At 42.6% G+C, this 23,911-nt stretch overlaps 1 protein-coding gene across 1 annotated transcript in view; it reads right to left on the bottom strand.

Annotated features, from left to right (window-relative positions):
* Window positions 1-5,731: 5,731 nt before the first annotated feature.
* The window catches only part of LOC100539489 (synapsin-3-like), a 33,817-nt gene continuing 15,637 nt past the window's right edge, over window positions 5,732-23,911 (bottom strand). Inside the window, exons 4-5 of the mRNA XM_031552654.1 lie at window positions 12,426-12,582; window positions 5,732-5,845 (exon numbers count right to left, since the gene is read on the bottom strand). Coding sequence (XP_031408514.1) covers window positions 5,732-5,845; window positions 12,426-12,582 — 271 coding nt within the window. The remainder of the gene's footprint in view (window positions 5,846-12,425; window positions 12,583-23,911) is intronic.

Below are 23,911 nucleotides of genomic sequence, written 5' to 3'. Positions count from 1 at the left end.
GGGAGGGGAGAGGTTGGCAAGGAAGAGTGGTCTCCTAATAAGTGTTGGCTGGGATCATAAAATTTCAGCTGCCCAGAGGATTCCTTCTGTGTCAAGTGCTGTTTTCCCCCTCTAGGCACTGTAAAGCATAGATCTGTGCATGTGCTCATACTGTGTCCTGCAATGATGTGGGAGGAGGAGCCTTACTGTCTTGTGCTTTGCTGTTGACTGGAGAAGTTTTTTCGTTCTATTTTGTTTTTTATTAAGAAAACTATAATATAATTTTTCTTATCAAATAAAAGTATTTTAAGTTTTAATGATGGTGAAGAAGGGGTTCTGACAAAGTGGGTGACTGAGTTTTGAATGGGGAGGGCTTGGGCAGGGAGAAGATTATGCTTAACTTCATTTTTGTATTATTATGATTATTTATCTTAAGTTTCCATATATCTTCAATTCATTCCACTTAGAAAGCAGAGCTGCCACCAGCAGGAGAAAGTGTTGCAGCAATCCCAGCCCAGGGCAATACAGCATTTTATAGTCGGTGACCTTCTCAACTATTGGAGAGTTGTTTGGGGCCTCTTTGCTAAATGGAAAGGAATGGATGTCTGAGATGGGTCCTGATGCATTTTTATGGCTCTTCTATGCTACCAGTGCTCTGGCAGATACACGTGCCTTGAAATGCCCCACTCTCTAGATGAATTGTTACAGCAAAAAGTGTTACAGCTTCATTTTCAGCATGAGCTTTCAAGGGCATTTTCAAGGAGCTGGTATAGGAGGCACCTAGGTTTGCTGTGTATTTTTTTTTTCAGCTGCTCTGAGTGGCAATACAGAATTCAACACACTGAAAATCCATTGGATTTTCCTGTGATTTATGCTTGGAACACTTTTCAAAAAGTCCTCTTCCCTGTGACTACTCCTAAATTATAGGTTGGAGATGAGAGGGAGAGTAGGGTGCTTCATAGGTCCCATCATAGGTTCAGGTCAAGAGCGTTGCCCCTTTTGGCAGAGTATGGATAAGGCTTTTGGTCACAGTGGGGCAACCTCTGTTTGAGCTGTGTACTGCCAACAAAATCTCCAAGGACTCAATCTCAGTTGAGTGCAGAGTGGAACCAACCTGGCCAGCAGGGATGCTTCCACCCTCACTGTCCACATAGTGTGGAGTCAACGGTTCTGGAGATGCTCCTCAAGCTCAAAGCGACCTCGCAAAGCTGATGTTTCTTTGAGCTGCAGCCACTTATCACGGCTTCAGACGCTGAATGAGAACGCCCCTCGAAGCAGTGAAGTGTTGGTTTTTCATTTAATTGCAGCTCTGCATATTTTACCTGTCACTGGTTCATGTAGCTATAGCTGAGACATCACGGTATTGCACTCAAATTATTGTGAAAATATTTTCATTCTAATGCTATGAGGGCTTGCGTCCCCAGGTAGGATATAATGTATCTATGTGCTTTGTAAACAACAAAACAGCAACCATACATTACCAGAAAATAAATTGAATTCACATTTTATATTGCAGACGGTAAAATATTTCTGAGATGCATACAGCTAGACCAACAAGGGTTGGGGTTTGGTAGCAAATCGTTTCCCTTGTTGTGTAAGGAAACAGTTGTTAAGACTTTTAATAATGTGGAGCCAAAAGGAGGGAGAAGAATCCAGTAAAAATACATTTCTTTTGGGAAGCTACTTAATTTTGTTTCTGTACATGCTATCAGGGACATCTGCTTCTTGGGCTAAGCTTTAGCTTGTGCTTGCATTAAGGATCTGCCTGAAGGTTCCCTTGAAGTAGAAGGGAGTTGTTAATGTGGCTTGTATGGGCTCTAACTCAGACTCTAACACATTCCTTTCTCTCTGTGCTCTCTTTTCTCCTATCCTGCTAAGCTGAAAGTGATCAAGAAACATTTAGATGTTGTACTAAGGGACATGATTTTCTGGGAAAGTATTGGTGGTAGATGGATGGTTGGACTAGATGATTATGGAGGTCTTTTCCAACCTTGGTGATTCTATGATTGTTCTCAATTGTTAGAACACACCATGAAGGATGTGGACACTGAGAGAAAGGATATGAGGAGGCAGGTATGAAGTTCTCCCCCAAGTACTGGGTACTGGAGCATGCAATGGCTCACACGAGTCACCTCTCCCATGCTCCTCACTTCTCCTTGCAATCAAAGCAATCAAAGGTTAGATGGAAACTATCAACTGCCGACCTCATGTGAGCATGATCTTCAGGCACACGTAGGATGAAGGCAATTTTCCTCTTTATATGCCAACATTATTAGAAATTCTCTTGCTTTTTAAATTATAATTATTTTCCCTTTTTTTGCTTGAGAGTGTTTTCCCTTAGAAATTATAAAAAGTATGAAAAATATATTGAAGGATAGGGAATAATTGATCTCAATTTTCCTTTCCAAAAAGGGAAGAGATGGAGAACAGGAAGAGATCTGTGACTGGAGTACCTTGACTAAAGTCCTCTTGGGATCACCGAGATACTGTGGTCCCTCCCTGTGGTAGGCTTCCCTTGGACTATTTGGAAACCTAAACGTATTACCATATTCCATTCATGCAGGTTAGAGTACTGTCTCAGGGTGATTAATACCGAACACACTGCAGTGTTTTTCACACTAAGGACTCAAAGTAAAAGCCTCCAGGGGAACAAACCATTCTCCATTTTTCAGATATCTTTGAAAAAAATATTTAAAATGTCTGTTCTAGCTTAGAAAGGCAGGGCAAAACTTTTGCAGAACCTTTTTTAATTGGAATAAGTTGCTTTTGGTGTTACCAGTGTTGACAACAAGCTTACCACTCCGCTAAGCACTGCTGCTTTGCCTGTACTGGTTTCCCATTCTCTCTGACACTACCCTTCCTTCATAGAGCCATTCTGCTGTTCCTGATAGTCATGGAAATTTGGGGAGGGAACCAAACCTGCGTGAAAAATCTTGTCCAGAAGGAATGTATTTGTTGCTAAATTTTCTAGCACTGTTTACAGTTTTCCTCCATGTTATTTATAAATTTTATATTCAGTGAATGTATATTGTCTTTTAAGGTAATGTTGCATAATGTTCACTTTTTATAGTGTCCTTTTATTCTAAACAGTAAAGTGGTTTTATTTCTATCACAGACATTCTGTCTCTGCTTCACTTACGTTAGTTTCTGCCCACTTTAAATGTACACAGATGGATTTGCAAGTGGATTTATTCATTTCCTTCCCTTTCTTGATACCGTTTATTGGGATCAAAGCAGACATTCCCCCTCTGGCAATTCTTGCTCTTTGGCAAAGACTCCATCCTGTAATCCCACCATCTCTCTGAGAGGTTGATCTTTTGATGACTTGTCATAAGCCCAGGAGAGGCAAAAAATCGTTTTTGAAGTTAATGTATACTACTTGTTAATTGGCCATAGGGGGTCACTGCAGAACAGGGCTGTCATAATGTAGTCATGGAGCACCAGTAGGGCCTTAGAAGAACAGTTGCCAGATTACTTATATTTCTAGTGAGCCAGGGGGACTGTTGAAAGGTACACACCCATAGCAAAGGAACTGGAGATTCCTTGCTCAGATCTTTTCTGCTGTGAAATATCAGAGCCTTGTGTCCTTTCTTTAGTTTCATTGCTTAAGCTTGGGTAAAAATGCCCTCTTGACATAGAAGCAAGCTTGAGAGAAAGCATTTTCAACTAAATTAAAATACAAATACAGTCCTGTAACTGCTAGAATCGCTATTTCCTCCACAAAGGGGAAAGAATAAAGCAGACTTTTACATCCGCTCTGTGTTTCATCCAAAGGCTTAGAGACTAAGCTTAGAAAGTTTTCGACATACATGGATGAGGGTCTCTTATGTGAGAACTTCACTGCTTAAAGTATGCCGCACTCAATGAAGTAATACCGTAACACTAACTAGAAACACTTCCAGGGTCAGCAACCAAAGCACCCACGTTAACTCGTATCGCTTGAAAACACCTCCAGGAAAGGAAAGGAAAGACCACGGAAAGGATATTATTATCATTCCTGATACCTTGAGAAGCTGATGAACAGTGTGCAAGTTTCACATACATTTGCTGGAGTGCTGACTACAGCTTGCTTGCCTTAACTGCTTACTCTCTCAGCCCCGGACACTGTGAAAACACAACTAGGAAGATCTTGGGAAATTACGTAGACTCATTCCATTTCTCCCTCAGGCAGAAGAGAGAAGCAGGCCCCCAATCTGGGAAAGGCAGGTCGTAATTTGCCCAAGTATATTGTTGCTTGTGTAAATGTTTGGAAAGTGACTGATTTAAATCAGATTACTTCAACTTGCATGTCAACAACAGTGCATGCTCAGATATTATCAACAGCTTTAAAAGGTTCCTGTATTTTTGGGAAGTAAGCAATAGCATCTGCAAGCTGGTGATAAGTTACAGAGATGACAAATAAGTGAAATTAAGATCAGCGCTTCACTAAACCAAGCTACGATACTGGTTATAAATGTGTTTACATGCAGAGGAATCATATTTTGAGACAAAAAAATGTAGTGATAAATTGCCAGGTAACACAAATTGCAATGAGAAGCTTAATCAAGTCTTCCAAAAATACCATTTCTGAAGTGATGGCCAAAGTCACAACTGTCCCCAAAACACTATGCATACCACAAATCCCTCTTCATAAATAATGAGAATTAAACGCAACAAGATTTACCGATTACTTTGTCTTAAAGATTGGCAACCAACTCTTGCTTGGTATATAAGGACCATCCATTTCTTTGTCTTAAATGCTCATGCAACTCTCATCACTGCAATACTTGATTGTTTCACAGTATGACTGTACTTACCTTCACCATGTACATGTGAAATATGAAAGAGCTGTTGGCCCAACAGCACAGTTAGAGTGCACAGAGTATTGGAGCAGAGAAATGAAAGACTGGCATTCTAAGGCTTTCAGGTACCTAATGAGCATTGGTGGGATCTTCTACAAGAAGAAAAGTGAAGCTTCTTCTGGAATTCTGAAGCTCCCACTGGGTGCTTGTTTCTGCTGCCAGGTCCATAACACCCTATCATGCAGGCTACCAACATTTGCAATCAAGCACAGGACACAAACCTGGATGGCTCACACATGGGGCCATGGTTCTCACACAGAGGGTCACGTGGACTCGTCAGCCAGGTAGGGAGAGTCACTAAGTCACATATATAAGTTGGGAGGAAAACTCACCAAGGACTAGTTATCCTTGTAACCAAAAGGAAACAAGATACCAGCAGCTTTAAATAGAAGCCACTCAGATGTTCTCCAGGACTAACGTCCAGTTTGCAGTGGGCATTTGTGCATGTCCCTTTGGAAGGTGCCCTAAGAGGTTGGTATGGTGCCCAGCAGCCATGCAGCACACAGGGTGCTTCAGTGTTGGCAGGAAGACCAGAGCCACTGAGCAAAGGAAACGCTACAAGCTGAAACAACCTCTGTTTTTGGAACTCCAGTTTTCTTTGAGTACCCAGTCAAGCTGATAAGTATTTAATGGATGGCAACCTCATGACAGACCAAGCAAACTAATGTGAGACAAACAGTTATTTCTGTCCATATCCCAGACTTCTTATGTATCGTAAACAACTCTAGTGTGACAGGAGGGGAAACAGTTAATCTGAATAAAGTGATTCCATACGCTATGGGATGAGCTTTTTTACATATTTCTTTTGAGCTAGTAGTTCTCTATAAGCAAAAACTGAGGCTCTCCCTGGCATACCACCACTCTCTTATGCCCAAATCACATTTCCTGCTTCTCCCCCATCCATGCTGGAATCAGAAGAAAGCACAGGTACTCACCATCTGCTTATGGCTCGGGAAGAAAGTTTGCTCTACGAGAGGGAACTTCTCGGGACCCAGCGAGTTGAAGATTTTAATGAGCTGAGAGAACTTGGGAGGGACAGAAGGGGACAAAAAAAAAAAAGAGAGAGTAGATGTTAGTGGCCTATTGTGCAACAGGTAAAAGCTTGCAAAGTGTTCTGTTACTGGTGAAGGAGGTGAGTGAAAATATGTTATTATGCCTTTCCCACATTGCTTTCTTGAACAGAGAGAAGAAAAACAATTAAGAACTTGCATTAGTTACCCAGGGCCAAACTGAACAGTATACACAACCTTGGACCAAAAGGAGGAGTTCAGGAGCCAGAAGGGGGTCAGTTTGGGTTTAGTTACGGATTTACTATGAACAAGCATTAACTTCCCAGAGGTGGCTGGGGAGAGGTTGGTGCCCTTCTTGTTAGAGGAAAGGGCTTAGAGGCACGACCATGTGGGAAATCAGTGCCCCACTCCCGAGCAGAGAGAAACAAAACTGAAGCTTTTCCTTGCATCTCTGTCCCATAGCCAAAGTAAAGCAAGACACATCTACCTATGGTGCTGAAGGGAAAGAGAATAGCTAAGGGATGAAATTGACGAGAGGACCACCAGTCTGAGCACCAGACCAAGGAAGCATGATTGACACTGCTGTCAGTCATAACTTGCACTTGTTATGAACTGAGGGACTCCCAACATCCACCCAAACAGAGCAGGAGAAAGGAGACATCATCTCCTAGCCATGCCCCACATACAAGTCCCAGGTAGCCATCATCCCAGACTGTCAGCCAGAGCTTCTCCATTATCACCATTATTATCATAGTTGTAAACTGTTTGTTATTCAGGATTGTGCCCAGCCAGATTGAAAGTTTCCCATGAGAGGAGTATTCTGATTTCTAGTTATGTTCCGGAGACCCAACAGAAGTTTAGCACGAGTTCCTGCCCCAAAATGGCGATTTCTGAGTAACCAGACTAATACATACATTGTCTGCAGTCTCCCTACATAATCTGTCATTGATCAGATGGAAAAAGAAACCAAATCTGCCTAAGAGAAATCTGAGACCTTGAGATAGTATGATAGAAAAATTTTCTAAAACAGCTTTAGTACAGAAATGGGAATAAGAAGTGACATACATATTAGAAACATTCCAAATATTAGAAGCAAATGCATGGATTCTGCACAATCACGCATCTAGCCACACCACCCCCCCTCTGAAAAGATACAGCTCTGTTCCCATGGACAATGCTGAACTGGCAGTGCTGTCAGTGATGTGGTAAGACCAGTTTTGCAGGAAAGGAACGAGGCTGAATACAGTAGCTTGATTATTTTCATGAATGTTGAGAGAATAAAGTGATTGGGGATTGCTTGACAAGAAGTGAGAATCTTGGCTCCTGCTGAGCTGGTAGACATGGATGAACTCACTCCTCATTGGTGTCCTATTTGCAAAGTGATTTAGAAACAGCATCAAGTTTCCAAGTCCTCTGAAATGTGGTAAGATTGAGTTAAACTAACAAAAGGCCCCCAGTCTGGGCCAAGTCTCACTGTAAGTTCTTTATGTAAGTTCCTTCAAGTTTCTCATTAAAGCTAGGGATGCATTCATCTTGAAGGCGATCTTTGTGTCACCTTTATCAGTGGAGGGAGTTGACACATACTTTAGGGGAAGGGAACAGACATCTGGGGAACGGGGAAGAGAAGAGAAAGCCTCCTTTCTTCCAATAGTATGGGCTGCCTGATCTTACATGTTCTAGGCACTTCAGGGGAATGGCTAAAGGCAGCAAATGTACCAAGCTTCAACTTCAAGGTTAGATTGCAGATAAAGAGAGAGCTACTGTGATAGAGCTCTTGTCCCACTTCCTGGGCTGGTCTAAGCAAAAGCAATTATCTACAAGAAATTGGAACTTGTCTTGGTGGGTGAGAAGAAATACCTCTTTGAGAGTTAAAGAGCAATCTATGTGAGGAAAAAAAAAGTGCAACCAGCATGTAAAAAAGAAAAAAACTTCGGCTGCAGGGTGTGTGCCAGATTCAGGCTACATGTTCAAGGGGCAGCTGCCAGCAGACTTGCAAACAAATTGGAAGAATCCTTTTGCTAATCGCATATGTCAAAATGTGGCATTGAAGAAAGCTCAGGAAACATCAAAAGCTGGCATATCCCATCACTAACACCACCACCCCCTCTTATGCATCAGTAGATAAGAGAAAAACTCCCTGCATGGAATAATTATTGTTGGCAAGAGAGGTATTGATGTTGGGGGAAGGAAGACAGTTTACTTCTCTTAACTACTTGTACTAAACCTGCACATCCTAGAGAAGAAAAAACAAAGCCCTGTTTTGACTAGCAAAGTGAGCAAACAGGACTTATAATGAGACAGAGACAGGGAGAGGAAGAAAAACACCCAGACTGAGAGTAGCACATGTCCTTCACTGTGTGCGAATGCAGACCTGCTGAACCACGGACACTGTGATGTTGAGGGGATGTCTGTGTTATACCAGGAAAACAGCAGAAACATAATAACCACAACAGCTGGGTGGCTGATGGGTGGCATCCCAACTTCTTCCTTGGGCTTAGTTTTGATGCATGCAAGTGAGAGTCTCGATCTGCAAAATTTCTGCCTTTGGTATTGACCTTCGTGAATCACTTCCTTCCTTTTATCCTTCTTGACATTTATTGCACAAGGTGTTGGCAGGGACACACATGTTACATGGTACAGGATCCTCTCAGATACCCGATGGTAGAGCTTACGTCACCACTCCCAGTGCGTTTTAGATGGTAGGAATGTTCTCGTCAGCAATCCAACTAGAAATAAATGCTCCTTACACATTTTTGTGTCACTTCTTACTGTCTGTTGCTCCACTGATTTTAATGAGATTGCATCCGGACTGCAGAGCAAAACATGGGGCAAGGCAATATGGCAAAGTCAGGGTTTGAGGCACTTGGAACAGATAAACAAGTGAAATGCCTTGCTTGGCTGCTTGGTTTCAAGGTACTTGCAGGGAATCTTTCCAGACAAATAAGAAGATCCATTCAGAACATCTCAAGTCTATTTGCATATTTTTTAAATGTTTAGGCCACCAGGGAGCCTATGTCCCTCTGCAGTCCATAATAGCTTGGCTAGGAGTCTACTTGGATTCTGTAGATGACTGTCATCAAGACTTCTAATTACCTGCAGTCTTACAGATGCAAAAGCTATCTTATAGTTACCGACATTTTTGCATGCATAGAGAACTACTTCGAGCTTTGTTCCCACTGGATTTTGAATCACGACTTTTACAACAATATATATATATATATATTTATGAATGGTTAAAGCATTTTATTTCACATGGTTAGACCATTATTTCTCAATAGTTCTGTGATCATCTTAAAACTTAGATTGCTTAGATCTTTCTCTCTGTGTGAGGTTCCCTCACAGTGTTTGATTTTTGTTGTGTTTTTCTTTTCTTTTTCCTTCAGAAATGTGCATGTCAAACTGTGCCTGTGCTTAATGCAAAATTTTAACCTTTGAAGAAATGTGCAGTACTGGAAACTGTCATCAAAAAGCAGGGCTGCATGTTTGAGTAAACTAAGGCCAAACTCAGCTGATTGTAATTACAGTTGTTGAGAAAACACTGTTGCAAATTGCCAAGAAAAAGCAGTCTCCCTTCCATCCCCCTCCACAAAATCATAAACATTTCTATGAAATGGAACTGTTTTTGGAAAAATGAAAGGGAGAGTGAAAAGCACATTTTCCCATGGGGCTTAATTTCATTTCTTCATGCGCCTCAACTGTTAGGTCCAAAAATTTTCCAGTAATCTCTGTTAAGCGGATGCCTTATTTCAAGATGCCTATTTTGCAATCAAAGTAGAACGTGCACCGAAGTGCTCTGTCCCTATCTCACTCTCCCCAGCTATCATGAAAATCTGACTCTCCAGCCAGTGAGGCTTTCTGCCCTCAAAATCTCTACCTGAGCTAACCTTAATCTGATAAAATTTCAGTTGTGCCAAATGCCAGCCCAGATCCATTTGAGGTGTTAGATTACTTTAGTGCATTACAATCATTTGTCTTTGAGGGTGATGTGTGCAAAGGGCAGTGAAGAAAGGAGGTATTCTATAGACCTAAGTGTTTGGAAGTGATTTCTCTGACTTATCTGGGAGGTTGTCTGAGCCAGCTGTATTCCCTGTGAGGAAAGCATGGCACAGCACAACCAGACCCAGCATATTTAGACATGAGTTACTGGCAGAGCCAATTTATCCCACGCTGCCTTGCCAGCCCTACATTTTTTATTTTTAGTTTTTAGTTTTCTACAGTGTGCTGAGTTTGTTTTCTTTTACTTCAGACTCTTAAAAATAGGCCTGCCACATCTTGAGGCCCCTGTACACCATAGGAAACATAATTACAAGGAATGAGTTGAAAACAGTTGACTGATACCTGACAGACTCCAACCACAAATGAGATGGAATAGGCCACATGGTGGTCTTCTCAGCAAAAGCCAGCGTAAGTGTGCAGGCTTTTTGTCTGGTCACTGGGGTCAGCACGCTCACAGTCAGACTAACTGTAGAAAACACCTTGTATTGAACCTACTGCTAATCTCTCTCTTCCCCTCCTTTCAATTCCCAGCAACCCTCATGATTCAAATGGGGACTGAGGGCAAACATGCATCATCTACTTGGATGGAAAAGTGAGACATAAAAGGGAGGTGGTGGAGTCACTGCCCCTAGAGGTGTTCCAGAACTGTGTGGATGTGGCACTGAGGGACATGGTTAGTAGGCATGGTGGGGATGGACTGATGATTGGACTAAATAATCTCAGAGGCCTTCTCCAACCTTAATGATCTATGATTCTATTTTTTTTCTGGACGTGAGGACCTGGGCTTCCCAGTGCGTTTCTGCACTGCAACATTTTTGGGAAAGGCAAGGACCCTGCCTTTGTCTCAGTGAAAACTCCAAAGATTGCAAAAAGGTTGAAAATTAAGAAGACTTTCAATAAAACCAGTACCTTTTTGATAGGAATTGAGTTAAACCCAAAACTACACAGTCATGGAAAGAAACATCTGAGTTACTACAGACCTCACCTGAATTTAAACCACGCGTCTGAAGACTAACAGACTTTTTATTCCAAGAAAACAACAACCAAAAAGTCTTAAGTAAACAGGGAAGACAGTTAACTCTTGCTGTAAACATTAAGTCCCATCCCAAACTATATTTGTTCAATGAGTAGCGGGAATTCCTACAAACATATCTGAGTTTTCTATGGGGCAGTACATTGGAAAGAACCATCTCCTTGCCAAATCCACATAGCCTGTAGTTGCCTGTTTCAGACCTAGACCAATGCAGGGGAAATTCCCATTCTGGGAGCAGCAGTGATCAGGGAGGGCAATGAAACTGCTTGGAAGACCCAGATTTGCACTGAAGAAAGGCAGCAGATCTGACTCTTTCCTGCAGGTGATATGATGGCCAGTCTTACTCCTCAAGCTCTCCAGCTGCTTCTGCTCTTGATGACTTTGAGTTTGTTATAAAACAAATCTGGTTTTAAGGTTTCCTGAGATTTCCAGGTGAACTTGACAAAATTTAAAGGACAGGTGAAGGAGGCTCACAGCGTACAATATCATCATAGAATGGTTTGAGCTGAAAGGGACCTTGCTCCAACCCCTCTGCTATAGGCAGGGATGCCTCCATCTGGACCAGGTTGCTCGAAGTTCCATCCAGCCTGGTCTTGAATATTAAAACAGTATTGTGCTTCCCAGGAATTTATTCAAATCAAGGTGTTTCCAGGGCACAGTCTTTCACGCAGAATGAAAAAAACACTATTACAGACTTCTATTTCCTCCTGAAACCACTGGGAGAACCTGCACTCTTCCCCCTTTCTGCATCTTCCCAAGGCCTTTATCATTTTAAATGGCTAGACTTACTTGTTGAAGATAACATCTCTACCTCTCCTGCCTTTCAAGAAAGCATCATTCAGGAAAAGGAGGAAGAAAGCATAAAATACATTTTGCTGATATTTACAGTGCTATTATTTATTTATTACTATTCAACTATTCTGTCCTACAAGAAATCTAGATGCTACTGTACAACTGTCTGTGACACAAAGAGTATGGGAAGAGGTAAAACATGCCTTGCTCAGGGTGAGGAAATAAGCCCCAAGTAATATCAAGATTTCATAAATGAGTAGTACTGATTTTATTTTTTTTTTAACACTGAATTCTTTAGTGGCTGGGATAGTGGTTTTAGCACTAAAGAATCCAGCTCCTATGAAAGAATCCCAAAAGCTGAGTTTAGTGCTTGTAATGCTGTAGTGCTATAATATGAAGGAAAGTACAGCAATAGTCGCAGGGTGGCGCAGTCCTAGTCTGCTGCAAAAGAAAACAAGCCCAAAAGCAGAACCCACAGAAACAAAAGAAGAAAAAGTATTTACGTTTGGAAGACCGCCAGCAGGTAGGAATCTCCAGCAAGATACCCTTGCCTCCATTGCCAACCCTTACACAAGGGGCAGATCCTGGCTCCACCCCTCCTGGTCACTCAGGTACACTGCATGCAGCTGCGCTCCTCTGGGTTGTCCCTGCCTTCCCACCAGGTGCTCAATCACTGGTTCATGTCATGACTTAGCATTTCCACTACAGTGCTCTATCGGTACCAGATACCTACTTTGCAGTGCTGACATTTAGCATAGCTGGATCATCACTTACCACCCATGGTTTGCTGCAGAAGTTGTAGATAGAGTAGAGGGAGTTGACCGTGTGGATGCCACCATACTGGAGACCGATGATGAGGCTGCGGAAGTCCTCTCCTAGTGCCATGCTGTAGGCATGCTGTCGGATCAGGACAAAGTCAGGTCTGAAGGACCTGGAAGAGAGCAGAGGAATAATACTACTTTCCACACTCAGCAACACTTCCAGCCTCTCCCTGATTCTTCTCCGTTTTTCCCCTTTAATTTTCATTAATGTATGTTGTCATCATTGGGCCTTTCCTCATGTGTTGCTTGTGTTAGAAAGTAACAAAACAAATTAAAAAAAAAAACCTAGTCTTACTGAAAAAAAGCAAAAATCCAACATAGCTGCAAATATGAGAGTGTAGGAAGAGGTCAAACAGATCTGCTGCAGTTTCCATGTCGCTAAGGCATGCACAGGAACAAGGCACATGTGGGAGCCAAGGGTCATAAATTCACGGGTGGGGGGATTCTCTTTTCTTTCAAAAAGCTCGGCCATATTTGGCAAGCTCATTGCAATGTGCTACGCAGATGAGGGAGCAAACTTGTTTCCTGACGATTGAACTTGATATTGAAGCAATGCCCAGTGGGTGGGAAGATCATGAGGGATTTCAAAAAGCTATTGTACACATCCATGCATTAACATACATTCCCCCTTTAATCAGTTCACTACACACGCAGCACATCTCAGGCTCTTATGGCTGTGAGTCAACAAATAAAGGGCAGGCATGGTAATGTAATTAATCAAATGAGCAGAGTCCAGAGCAGAATCCAGCACTGTGATTCACGGTGAGGACTTCCAGAATATTATTTAGCAAGTCTGGAACTGGGACTCCTATAGCTCAACAGCAGCAGCTCTCAGCAAATCAACAGAAAAGTGAGGCCCTTTCTAGGTAAGCCAAGAGGACACAGATTTGCTTGCGAACAGTCAGATCTCATTCCTTGTTGATGCTGTGCTTTTGTAGCCATTCAGAAATCTCTGGAAACAGCAACTGGAAAGAAACAGTTTCCAAAATGGAGCTCAACAGTTCATTCCTGAAGGCATATAAGGGTCTTTTCCTCTGAAATGGGGAATTATTTTATAATTTAACAAAGGTTGCATCAAGGACATTGGAAAAAATTCCATTCTGTATTAAAGTTTTTCAGAGAAATGAGCTCTTTAACCAGGTCCCATTACCTCACTACCCTCGAACATTTTCCTTGCTAAGAGACTATAATTTCAATCCTTTGGATATATGAGCTGGAAATACTTTGGGTTTATGGTCCCTATTTATATTTCCATCATTTTGGCAGGAAAATTGGAGATGGTAAGTCTGGGCCAGACTGTGGCAACAAACTCTGTATACAGAACCCAGAGCAGCTTTGTTGTTTTAGCGCTGTTCTTTTTGTTTGTTGGCCTGGAGCTTTTGTTCTTGCTCTAGGCATGGCAAGGAGCATGCTCTGCTTTTGTGATGCAAGAGGCCAACTTTTGGAAACGTTGTGATTCCCTCCTGCGGAGTATTTTAAACTCCGGCGTGTTCCCTAATGTACTTGGCACCAAAGGTGGTACTTTCCTCCAGCAGCAAGATGCATAATGAGCATCAGGAGAACTGTGCTATCACTGTGCAGCTGATTTATGGACCTCCCTGGTGTCAATGTTGTTGAGGCAAGCACTGACGCCCTGCTGAGAAACAGCAAGCAAATCCAAATCTTGGAAAGCTTTGGCTGCTCCATTCTTCTGGACTTGCCATGTAGAAAGCAGGCTGGAGGCAGGCACAGGTCCTCAGGAGGGATTCATCAGCTTCCTATGAACTAGACTCAGTGTCTCCATTGAGCTGCTAAAAGAGTTGCAGTGCCTATGTCGGGAGCTTCAGGCACATCCCTCCTTCATTTGGCTCACAGAGCAGATGAAGAAGGAACCAGTCCTGGTTGGGGCTCAGGTCTTTTCCCCAGACTTGACTCAGGGAATAACTATCATTAGCCACACATGTAGTGGTTAAGACTGCTGCTCTGCTCTCTCCAGAAGGATCGTGAAATTGTTAAGGTTGGAAAAGACCTCTAAGATCTTCTAGTCCAACCATCAGCCCATCCCCACCATGCTCACTATATCCGTCAGTGCCACATTCACAGGGATCTTGAACACCTCCAGGCACAGTGACTCCATCACCTCCCTAGGCAGCCTGTTTCAATGCACAACTCTTGGAAGAGCTCTTCCTAATATCCAACCTGGTTTTGCCTTTGAACATCTACCCAGCATCCCAGACTGTGCACATGATGCCATGATGGGAAGGAAGCCTGTAAGGAAGCGTCACCCACTGAAGGGAGAACACAGTGGCTGGGAAGCTGCCTATAGCAGCTTTAGTTCTGCCAGCCAAAAGCTTAGAAAAAAGCTCTTGTCTTTTCAGATCCTGTTAAAGGAAGAGCTTTTCAGCTTAGAAGATGGACATAAGAATACAGAATAGAAGTAGAAAAGCCCATTCTCAAGCTCTGCATCGTGTAGGAAGGCAGGGCAGTTTTTCACATGGCAGATGAGGAGTGAATCTCTAGAGTGAAGGTGGATGCTGAATCTCTCTTTTGCACTATGGGACAATGACGATGTTCCCATGGATACTGAGAACAAGGCAGAGGAGTGCAGGGCCTGGGACTAGCTGCGAATAAACATCAGCCAGAAAGCCCGGAGTCTGTAAATGTCTGTAAAGTGGAAGGCAAAACCAGTGGCAAAATGTGAGATGAAGGGCTAGAAAGGATACCAGGCAGTAAAAGGAAATTAATAATCATGGTAGGAATGGCAGTGTGAAAACTGAATAATGGGAGTACAAGTGAGATGCAGAGAATAGGGCTTAATTGCTTCACACAAGAGGATTCATGCTTTTCTGTAGGTTACTTTCACAAGCTACTCCTCATTCTCGGAGTGTAAATCTTTAACATAGCAAATCTTGGATTCGAAACAACCAACAGCATAACAGTTTTATTTGCTAGTTCAAACCAACCCCATAGCATCTCACACGACAGAAAGTTCAGAACCTTGGCAGAAAGAGAGGTTAGGCAGAAGTCCCACATTTGAAACACTGCTGCCAAAACCATTGGGAGTGCCAAACTCAGTACCACCTCCTGTGCTGAGGTCCTAAGCACCCCAGCCCATCAGGTCTAGAAGAGCAATGGCAGGAACACAAGCCCTTTGTCTTCACTAGATCTTATTGCTCTGTACAACAACCTGGAGGGAAGTTGGCCTTTTCTCCTGTGTAAGCAGCAATAGGACTAGAGGGAAAGGCCTCAAGTTGTACCAGGGGAGATTCATGATGAATGCTGGGAAATACTTCTCTGAGAGAGTCAGGTGCTGGATCAGGCTGGCCAGGGACGTGGTGCAGTCAGAAGGTGTTCAAGAAATGTTTAGATGTTGTACTAAGGAACATGGTTTATTGGGAAATATTGGTGATAGGTGGAAAGTTGGACTCGATGATTTTAGAGGCCTTTTCCAACCTTGGTGCTTTTATGAAATAACTACTGAGATTTCATTTTCCTCTGGAACGGAAAGGAGAAATCCTTTCAATTCATGTGGCTGCAGGCTCTGATGGATGGCACAGCCACAGCTGGCACAAGCCTGTCAGCAGTGCACAACAGAATTAGCCATCCCTTGGGAGAAGCAATTCTTAGAAGTGTCCATGACTCTTTCTCCCTTTACAATGATTGTCTCCTTGTTCCAGAAGGTAGCCGCGGACCATGGTGGCCACTCAATTTGCCTTTCCTCCTGGTAACTGAAACCAGACAACAATTGTCAAAGTTAGTCACTTTGGATACTGATGAGTGTCTGGAAGGGATGTTGCTGGTGCTGTCAATCCTGAGCCTGGACTCTGATGCAGCTGTGTGAGATGCTAGTTTCATTTAACAAACTCTCTATTAAACTCATTCCAATGTACTTTGAAGTTTTCTTTCTTTCTTAGTGGTAAAACTATATTTCAGAGACCAGTCCAAGTATAAAGCCTGGATCCAAAATACCTAATACTTTAAAGGAAGGAAGAGATCTGACCACAGAATATAATTTCTTAGGTTGGACTCACGTACTCTAAAATCTGTGACAGCATTATCTGTCTTGGTAATGGTGTCATCATAAGTGAAGGAACATAATTTAAGAGATCAGTGATGGTGACTACGGATGTTAAACATCTCAGGAGCAGCAGTTGATATTCTGGGTCTAACATCTTGAACAATAAGAGAAGAATGAGCTCTGAACACTAACATATCTATGCAGAAAACAAGTCTCCAATCACTGAATAGAGAAGAGATGATAACAGCAAATCCTGCTGGGAGACTCTGTGCCTAAAGGAGATTTCCTATTTCTTATTTCTGATTATAGACAGGAATCCAGCTTGTTTCCTGGCCCTTCAGCTATTCTCTCTGAAGCACAAAGAGCTTGATGGGCATGAAGAAAGAACATACAAGAATAGATGATGTTGTCAAAATACCCTTGAAGAATCCATCTCTGACTGTGAACAATCATCTGCAGCCAACTCAGATACCTCAGTACCATGAAGAATTCAGAGTAATTTTTGCCTATGCTCTGGAAGGAAGATGGGCTCTCCTGCTCTCTTTCTTGAAGAGTGCCTGTCTTAAAAGGCACTTCATATCAAAAGGAAAAGATCTTCCTTGGACACTGATGAGGGATATCCTTATTTCAGGGTCTGCCACTTCTCTGTTATTCAAAGAGACTTTACTCAATTTGCTGACACTTCCTATTAATGAACACATTTTTTACTAAGTTCTCTTCTACAGCTTTCCTATCAGCTTGGCATGACATGGAGAGGAAGAAAAGTGTGTAATTATGCAATATGATACAACAAGTTTTACATTATTGGGAATTAATGGAGCCTTCAGGCAAGCTTTGGTGGCACGAGTCCAAACACTAAGTGACTGCAACTACCTGAGAAGAGCAGTAATCCCTCCAAATATGCAGTGCCTCAGGTATCTGAGAACTAATCGAAATGGCATGTATAAATAGGAACAAGTGTTTCATTTATTTATTTATTTTTGCCTTACCTGTGTGTTAATGATATTAAGTTACTGAAAAGTAGTAAGAAATTTTACATGTTCATGTTATATTGGATATTATGGTGCAATGGATAATTTGCTAATAAAAAAAATATCTTTCAGTCTTTACCTCATGATGTCATTTTCTACAGAAAGAAGTAAACATTGCTGTGATTGTTCAAAGAAAGAATGAATGTAAGAATAGGCAGAGTTGGTTCTTGAGAAACAAGAAAGTACCACAGAATAGAGAAAGGCCCAACTTTACAGGGCTGAAGGAGAGGAACATGAAGTCTTTTGGGACAGTGTGATCAAGAAATGTCTTGCAGAAAGCCATGGGATGTGGGAGAGATCAGTGTAGAAGCAGCAGCAGGAAACAGGAATCACGGTTGCAGTAAGACCTGTAACTCTTTTTACACACAAGGACACCTTGGAAGAGGCTCTGATTTGCTACTCAGCAACAGACCAATAGTTAATGAGCTACAAAATCACATCATGCATTCTCCAATATTTACTGTTGCAATCTCTGAGGTCTGTTATATGTTTTACTAGAATACTGATTGACTTTGACAAAGAAAAGCATGTAGATCCTGTTGATGTCTCAGGGAAATAACAGTCACTCTTCCAACAGCAGCTTGCCTTTAAAACACTTGCGATCAAAGCTTTCACAGAAAGGGATCCAGATACTTTCCCACAGCACAGATTCAAGCTATAGCATTATTTAGGTCAGAGAGAATCTGTGGAGATCATCTAGTCTAATGCACTGCTCGCTTAAGGACAACATTTAAAGTTACATGAGGTTGATCAAGGTCTTGTCCAGGCAAATTTTGAATATTCACAAGGATGAAGATCCCCAAGTATTTGACCAATCATCTTTATGACCTTCCAGTCAACATCACTCTAGTCTGTCACTGTCTTTTTTAGACTGGAGGGTGCTCACAGCTGGACACAGTACCCCAGATGTGAATAGTGTCTCATTAGCTACACCCTTACTAATGCCCAGTGAGACATTAGGATACTTCATCACTAGTGCATAGTGGATCACTAGCCCATGAGGGCTTCCCACCCTCCAACTTGCTGCCATCCAAGAGCTTTCGGAGGCTGCACTCTGTCCAAGCAACAGATTGTTAATGAGGCTCCAACTTGACGAGTATTGTACAGTGCAGCATGACTTTGCCCTTAACATCTCCATTTGTCCTTCTCTGGACAAAGCCATAGTAAAAAACCATGCAGAAAGGAGACAAACTAAGGCAGAATTGGAAAAAATAGCTGATCAAGACTGAAACAATCTACAACAGTTCTTAATCATTCCTGTGTTCAGTCCAGGATTAACTAATTAATGAGTGCTCTAGACCCTGGCAACATACTTTTTATTGGAAAGAATTACTGTAAATGTGAAAGGAGCCAGGGAACAGTTTAGTCTCGGAGATGCTCCCCACCCCTGTCTGCTCAGAGTGACTTGCTTTCTGGCAGCTGTCTGCAGGCCAAATGTTTTCCCAATAACTGTCAGCATCCTGCCTGCATGTCAGATGGGTGCCAGCTGCTGGGGAGGTGAAGGGGGACATTATTCATCTGGGAGATAAGTAAGCCCCAGTGGGAGAAGCAGGCCTCCAAGCAGCTGGTCAGCAGCAGGAGCTGAGATGGAGGCAACCGAGAATAAATAAATAAGCATACTATAACTTCTTGGATCTTTGTTATTTCCAGCTTAATATAGAGGAGGGAAACAGGCAGGTAAGGAGCAAGAAGATTTTATCCTCACCCACATAGGAATCATTTCTCCATTTGTAAACATTTATTGGAGGTGATGATTTGATTGACTGCAGCTTGCCAAGGTCTAGACTACTTATTTTTTTGTGCCAGTCCATTTTCTCTGCAGAATATGTTGGTGAGGAAAACAGCCATTTGGGACTTCGGTGTTTTGTCTTAAGTACACTTCTAAAAGCTCACATGTGATTACACACCTGTCTCCAATTAGAACACAAATTGCCATGCCAGTGATACAAAATTATCTCCCAAATGTTGCTCAGTGTTATATATGAAATATATATATAGTACATATTGTCCAATACCTTGCAGAACATGCTGTGAATCTTGGGAGAACTATATGCTCAATATATTTTTCTTTTTTTTTTTCTTTCTAGGAACCTAAACCTTCCCAATCAATTTTTACCATGTTTCCCTTCCTCGTGCATTTCTGCAGAAATTTGAAGAACTTTAAAGCTACAAATAAATAACAAAAAAGACATTTTCTGAGAGTCCCCCAGTTAAATCAAGAGTTAAATTTTAAAAGGCAGGAGCTACACGGAGCCTAAGGTTCTTTCTTGACACAAAATTCCTGGAAGGCAAGAAGCTGGGTGGCAACCTACAACCTACTGATATGTCCCACATCTGCAACCAGGATCAGCAGCTACTGTCATGACCTTCCTGGATATCTGCTGGTAGAAGAACTGTGAGGAATCACCAGCTCCTGTAAGTGAATGGTCTTTGAGAGACAAGAAAATATCCACTTCCTAGCAACGTGCAGCTGCTGTGGTTTTATGATTTCAGTTATTGGTATTCCACATCATAAAATCATGTAGTGTACTGGGAGTTAAAGAGTTAATGTTCCAGTTCCACGTCGACAGTTCTGGGTACCTATCTCAGAAGAGAAGAGGTGACTTACAGCTCCCAGAAGACTTCATTATTCCATTTCTGTTTTCTGTTCAGAGGGAAAGATAAAACTGACTGGGAGCCCATCTCCCTATCTTCCCCTGGTATGGGTCCCTCCTCATTAGTCATGGAACTAGGCTGAACTGGGCCAGAACCTTGAAAAGCTACTGTGTAGTGAGAAAGCATGGTCTCTGTAGAGCAGAAAACTCAAATGTCTCTTTCAGAGAGCAGTTTATCAATGGCCTGGTGGAGTAGGTGAACCCACTGCAATGGGAGATGTTGCATTAGGAAGGTGACCTTATCGAGCCTTGCATCCTGAAGCTGCAGATCTTTTTTAGCCAGAGTATATGTCTTCTGGGATCTACAAGCATTGAATAGCAGGCAAGTGCCTGATGCTGGGATGGCCAATTTTATCTCCAATTCCCCAGTGAAAAAGGATTTGTTTCCTCATGCTGTGGTTGAACTCATCTTTTTATCAAAGTTCCCTTTGGGAAAAAAGAGAACTTTTGCATCTTTGTCTGTGTGGGATGGTGATTCAACAGGCAGATGATCCGTTATCAGTGCACAGAGCTTAGTATAATCACTGAGTAGCTGAAAACAGTGCTAGTTAAAGTTAAAGTGCTAGTTAAAGTTAAAGTGCTAGTTAAATGGAAGAAACAGCATTCATGACCCCACTACAGCTGTGAGTGATGAAGGCACAGCACCCAGGATGAGCTGGATAAGACACACAGGTTTTTAGAACCGTAGAAATCTTAGAGTTGGAAGGGACCATTATGGGTCATATAGTCCAACTTCCCTGCAATGAACAGGGACACCACAGCTTGATCAGGTTGCCCAGGGTCTTTACCAACCTCACCTTGAAAGTCTCCAGGGACAAGGCAACAAAACAACTCCAAGCAACCTGTTCCAGGGCCTCAGTACCCTTACTGTAGAAAACCTTTTTCTCATATCTAACCTAAATCTCCCCTCTCTAAGCTTGAAGCCATTTCCCCTTGTTCTATCACCACAGACCCTGCTAAAGAGTCTGTCCTCTACTTTCCTGTGGCTCCCTTTTAGATACTGAAAGGCCACTCTCAGGTCACCTCACAGTCTTCTCTTCTCCAGGCTGAACAGCCCCAGCTCTCTCAGCCTGTCCTCATCGTAGAGGTATTCCATTCCATGGATAATTTTTGTGTCCCTTCTCTGGATGCACTCCAACAGGTCTGTCCTGTACTGAGGACTCCAAATCCGGACTGAGTACTCCAGGTGAGGCCTCATCAGTGCAGAATAGAGGGGCAAGGATCACCTCCCTCAACCTGCTGACCGCTGTTCTTTTGATGCAGCCCAGGTTATGGTTGGCTTTCTGGGCTGTGAGGGCACACTGGTGGCTCATGTCCACCTTCCCATCCACCAGCACCTCCAGGTCTTTCTCAGCATGGCTGCGCTCAATCCTTTCATCCCGCAGCTTGTATTGGCAGTGGATATTGCCTCGACCCAGATACAAGATTTTGCACTTGGATTTGTTGAACCTCACGAGGTTCACCTGGGTCTACTGCTAAAGCCTGTGTAGGTCTCTCTGAATGGCATCCCATCCCTCAGGTGTGTCAACCGCACCCCAAAGCTTGGAGTCATCAGCAAGCTTGTTGAGAGTGCACTCAACCCCACCGTCAATGTCATTGATGAAGATATTAAAGAGCATTGGTCCCAGCATGGACCCCTGGAAGACATCACTCATCACTGATCTCCATCCAGACTTAGACCCATTGACAACTACTGTCTGGAATCAATCTGGCGGCAAGTTCTTCACCCTTTGAACAGTCCACTCATCAAATCCATACCTTTCTGATTTGGAAAGAATGTTGTGAAGAACTGTGTCAAAGACCATACTGAAGTCCAGACAATGACAACAATGGCTCTTCCTTTGTCCATTAATGCAGTATACTATCATAAAAGGCCACTATGTTGGTCAAGCAGGATTTGCCTTTGATGAAGCCATGCTGGTTCTTCCATACCACCTTCCTCTTTTCCATGTGCCTTAGCATAGCTTTCAGGAGGATCTGCTCCTCAATTTTTTCCAGCACAGAGGTGAGACTGACAGGTCAGTAGTTCCTGAGGTCATCCTTTTTACCATTCTTAAAAATGGGTGTGACATTGTCTTTTTTCCAGTCACCAGGAGTTTCATCTGATTGCCATGACTTGTCAAATGTCGAGTGGTTTGGTGACTACATCAGCTAATTCCTCAGGATTCTGGGATGCATCTCATTGGGACCCATTTTACACTAAGCAGCTACATTCAGGCAAGGCCTGAAAGATTAAACACCACTCCATTGCTGAGGCTTTCCCATAGAAAGGGTTCTTCCCATAGAAATGCTTGGCTCCTCTCTGCTTCTCTGTCTGTTTTGTCACTCCTTTCCACTTGCCAGGGCTGTTGCATCACACATGGCCTCTTCATCCAGATGATGGGCACCTCTTAGTCCATCAGCCGTTGTACTATGGTGCTACAATGAGGTCTGCAACAGGACCTCACAGTGGTAAGTCCCATGTAGACATACCAAAATGGAGCCTTGATGATGATACCAATTTTTGCCCTTGATGATCAGCCCCAATGGCAAAAGAACCAGCTCCACAGGGAGACAGGAGATGAGAGCAGTCTGGCCCATGATTAATTTATATCCTTAAAAGTCAGTAATGTTCACAGAGACATTAGTATTCCCTATATAAGAAAACTGTCCAGATTTCTTATATAAGGCATATCCCTGCCTAAGTCCCACATCTACTGGAATTAATAGCTGAAGCCTTGTAAAGCCCAAAAGGCAAACAGAAAACTGTGTTTAATCTAATGCAGAGGCTGAGATCATAGTTTAGTAGTCTAAGTGTTGTCAGAAGCAGAGACAGCTCAAACTCTCATTTATACTGAGACACTTTTATAATATCCTGAAAGTATAAATGCACCTCAGAATGGGTGCAGTGCCAGCACTGACAGCCTCTTTGCACTATGGAAATGTTGGTAAAAAAGGCCCTTCAGGGAAATGAAGAACAAATGGAAACAAAAATCCCACTCTTTACATCTAAACTCTGTAGAGATGACACAACCTAAGAGTTTTCTAAGGTACATTAGACTCCAGACAGTTTAGTATGAGTGTGTGTGTGTGTGTGTGTGTGCATATATGTCTGTAGATCTGTAAAACAGGAAGTTGTGGATGCTTGGGAAGGAAGATAAAGGATCTACCCAAATGATTTAAAAGCAGGCATCACCCATGCTTAGTTTTTTTTCACACTGCTTAATTACTCCACAATGGTCCTTTCATTGCACCCCGAAAGGCTGCCATTTCTCGCTTGAAGGGGTCACTCTAAGTCAGTGAGAGATTTTCTGGGATGAACAAGTGCCATCTCCTGTTTCCCATATTTGAGATTTCACTGGGGAATCTGATGCCAACTGTACCCAAAGAAGTGCTGGGATAACAAGGACCAAGGCATAGAAGTTTCCTCTGATTGAGCCCCAAGTGCCCTGCTCATGCCTCTGCTCTGTTCCCAGTCAAGACATGAGGCAGGAGGTCACACACTGAAATAGGGAAATGGTGGAAAATTAGTGAGATGTTCTACCACAAGCTCTTCGTTTTCTAACTATGAATAAAGCTTGCTGAATGGAGTGCTGATGGAGGCATTGCGTACCGTAGTGGAAATGGCACAGGGAAACACATTTTGCAAATTTGTTAGATAATATTTTCTATTTCCAGCACTCCATTCCAATGAGACTGCCTCAATCATTCTATGTGATGTGCAGAACTTAGTAGATAGATAAAGGAGTTCTGCTGCTGCAAAATTAGACACTGGGAG

The sequence above is a fragment of the Meleagris gallopavo genome, chromosome 1, assembly GCF_000146605.3.
Source record: "Meleagris gallopavo isolate NT-WF06-2002-E0010 breed Aviagen turkey brand Nicholas breeding stock chromosome 1, Turkey_5.1, whole genome shotgun sequence".
Taxonomy (NCBI): Eukaryota; Metazoa; Chordata; class Aves; order Galliformes; family Phasianidae; genus Meleagris; species Meleagris gallopavo.
Note: the sequence above shows the minus strand (reverse complement) of the source record. Positions and strands in the feature narration are given on the sequence as shown.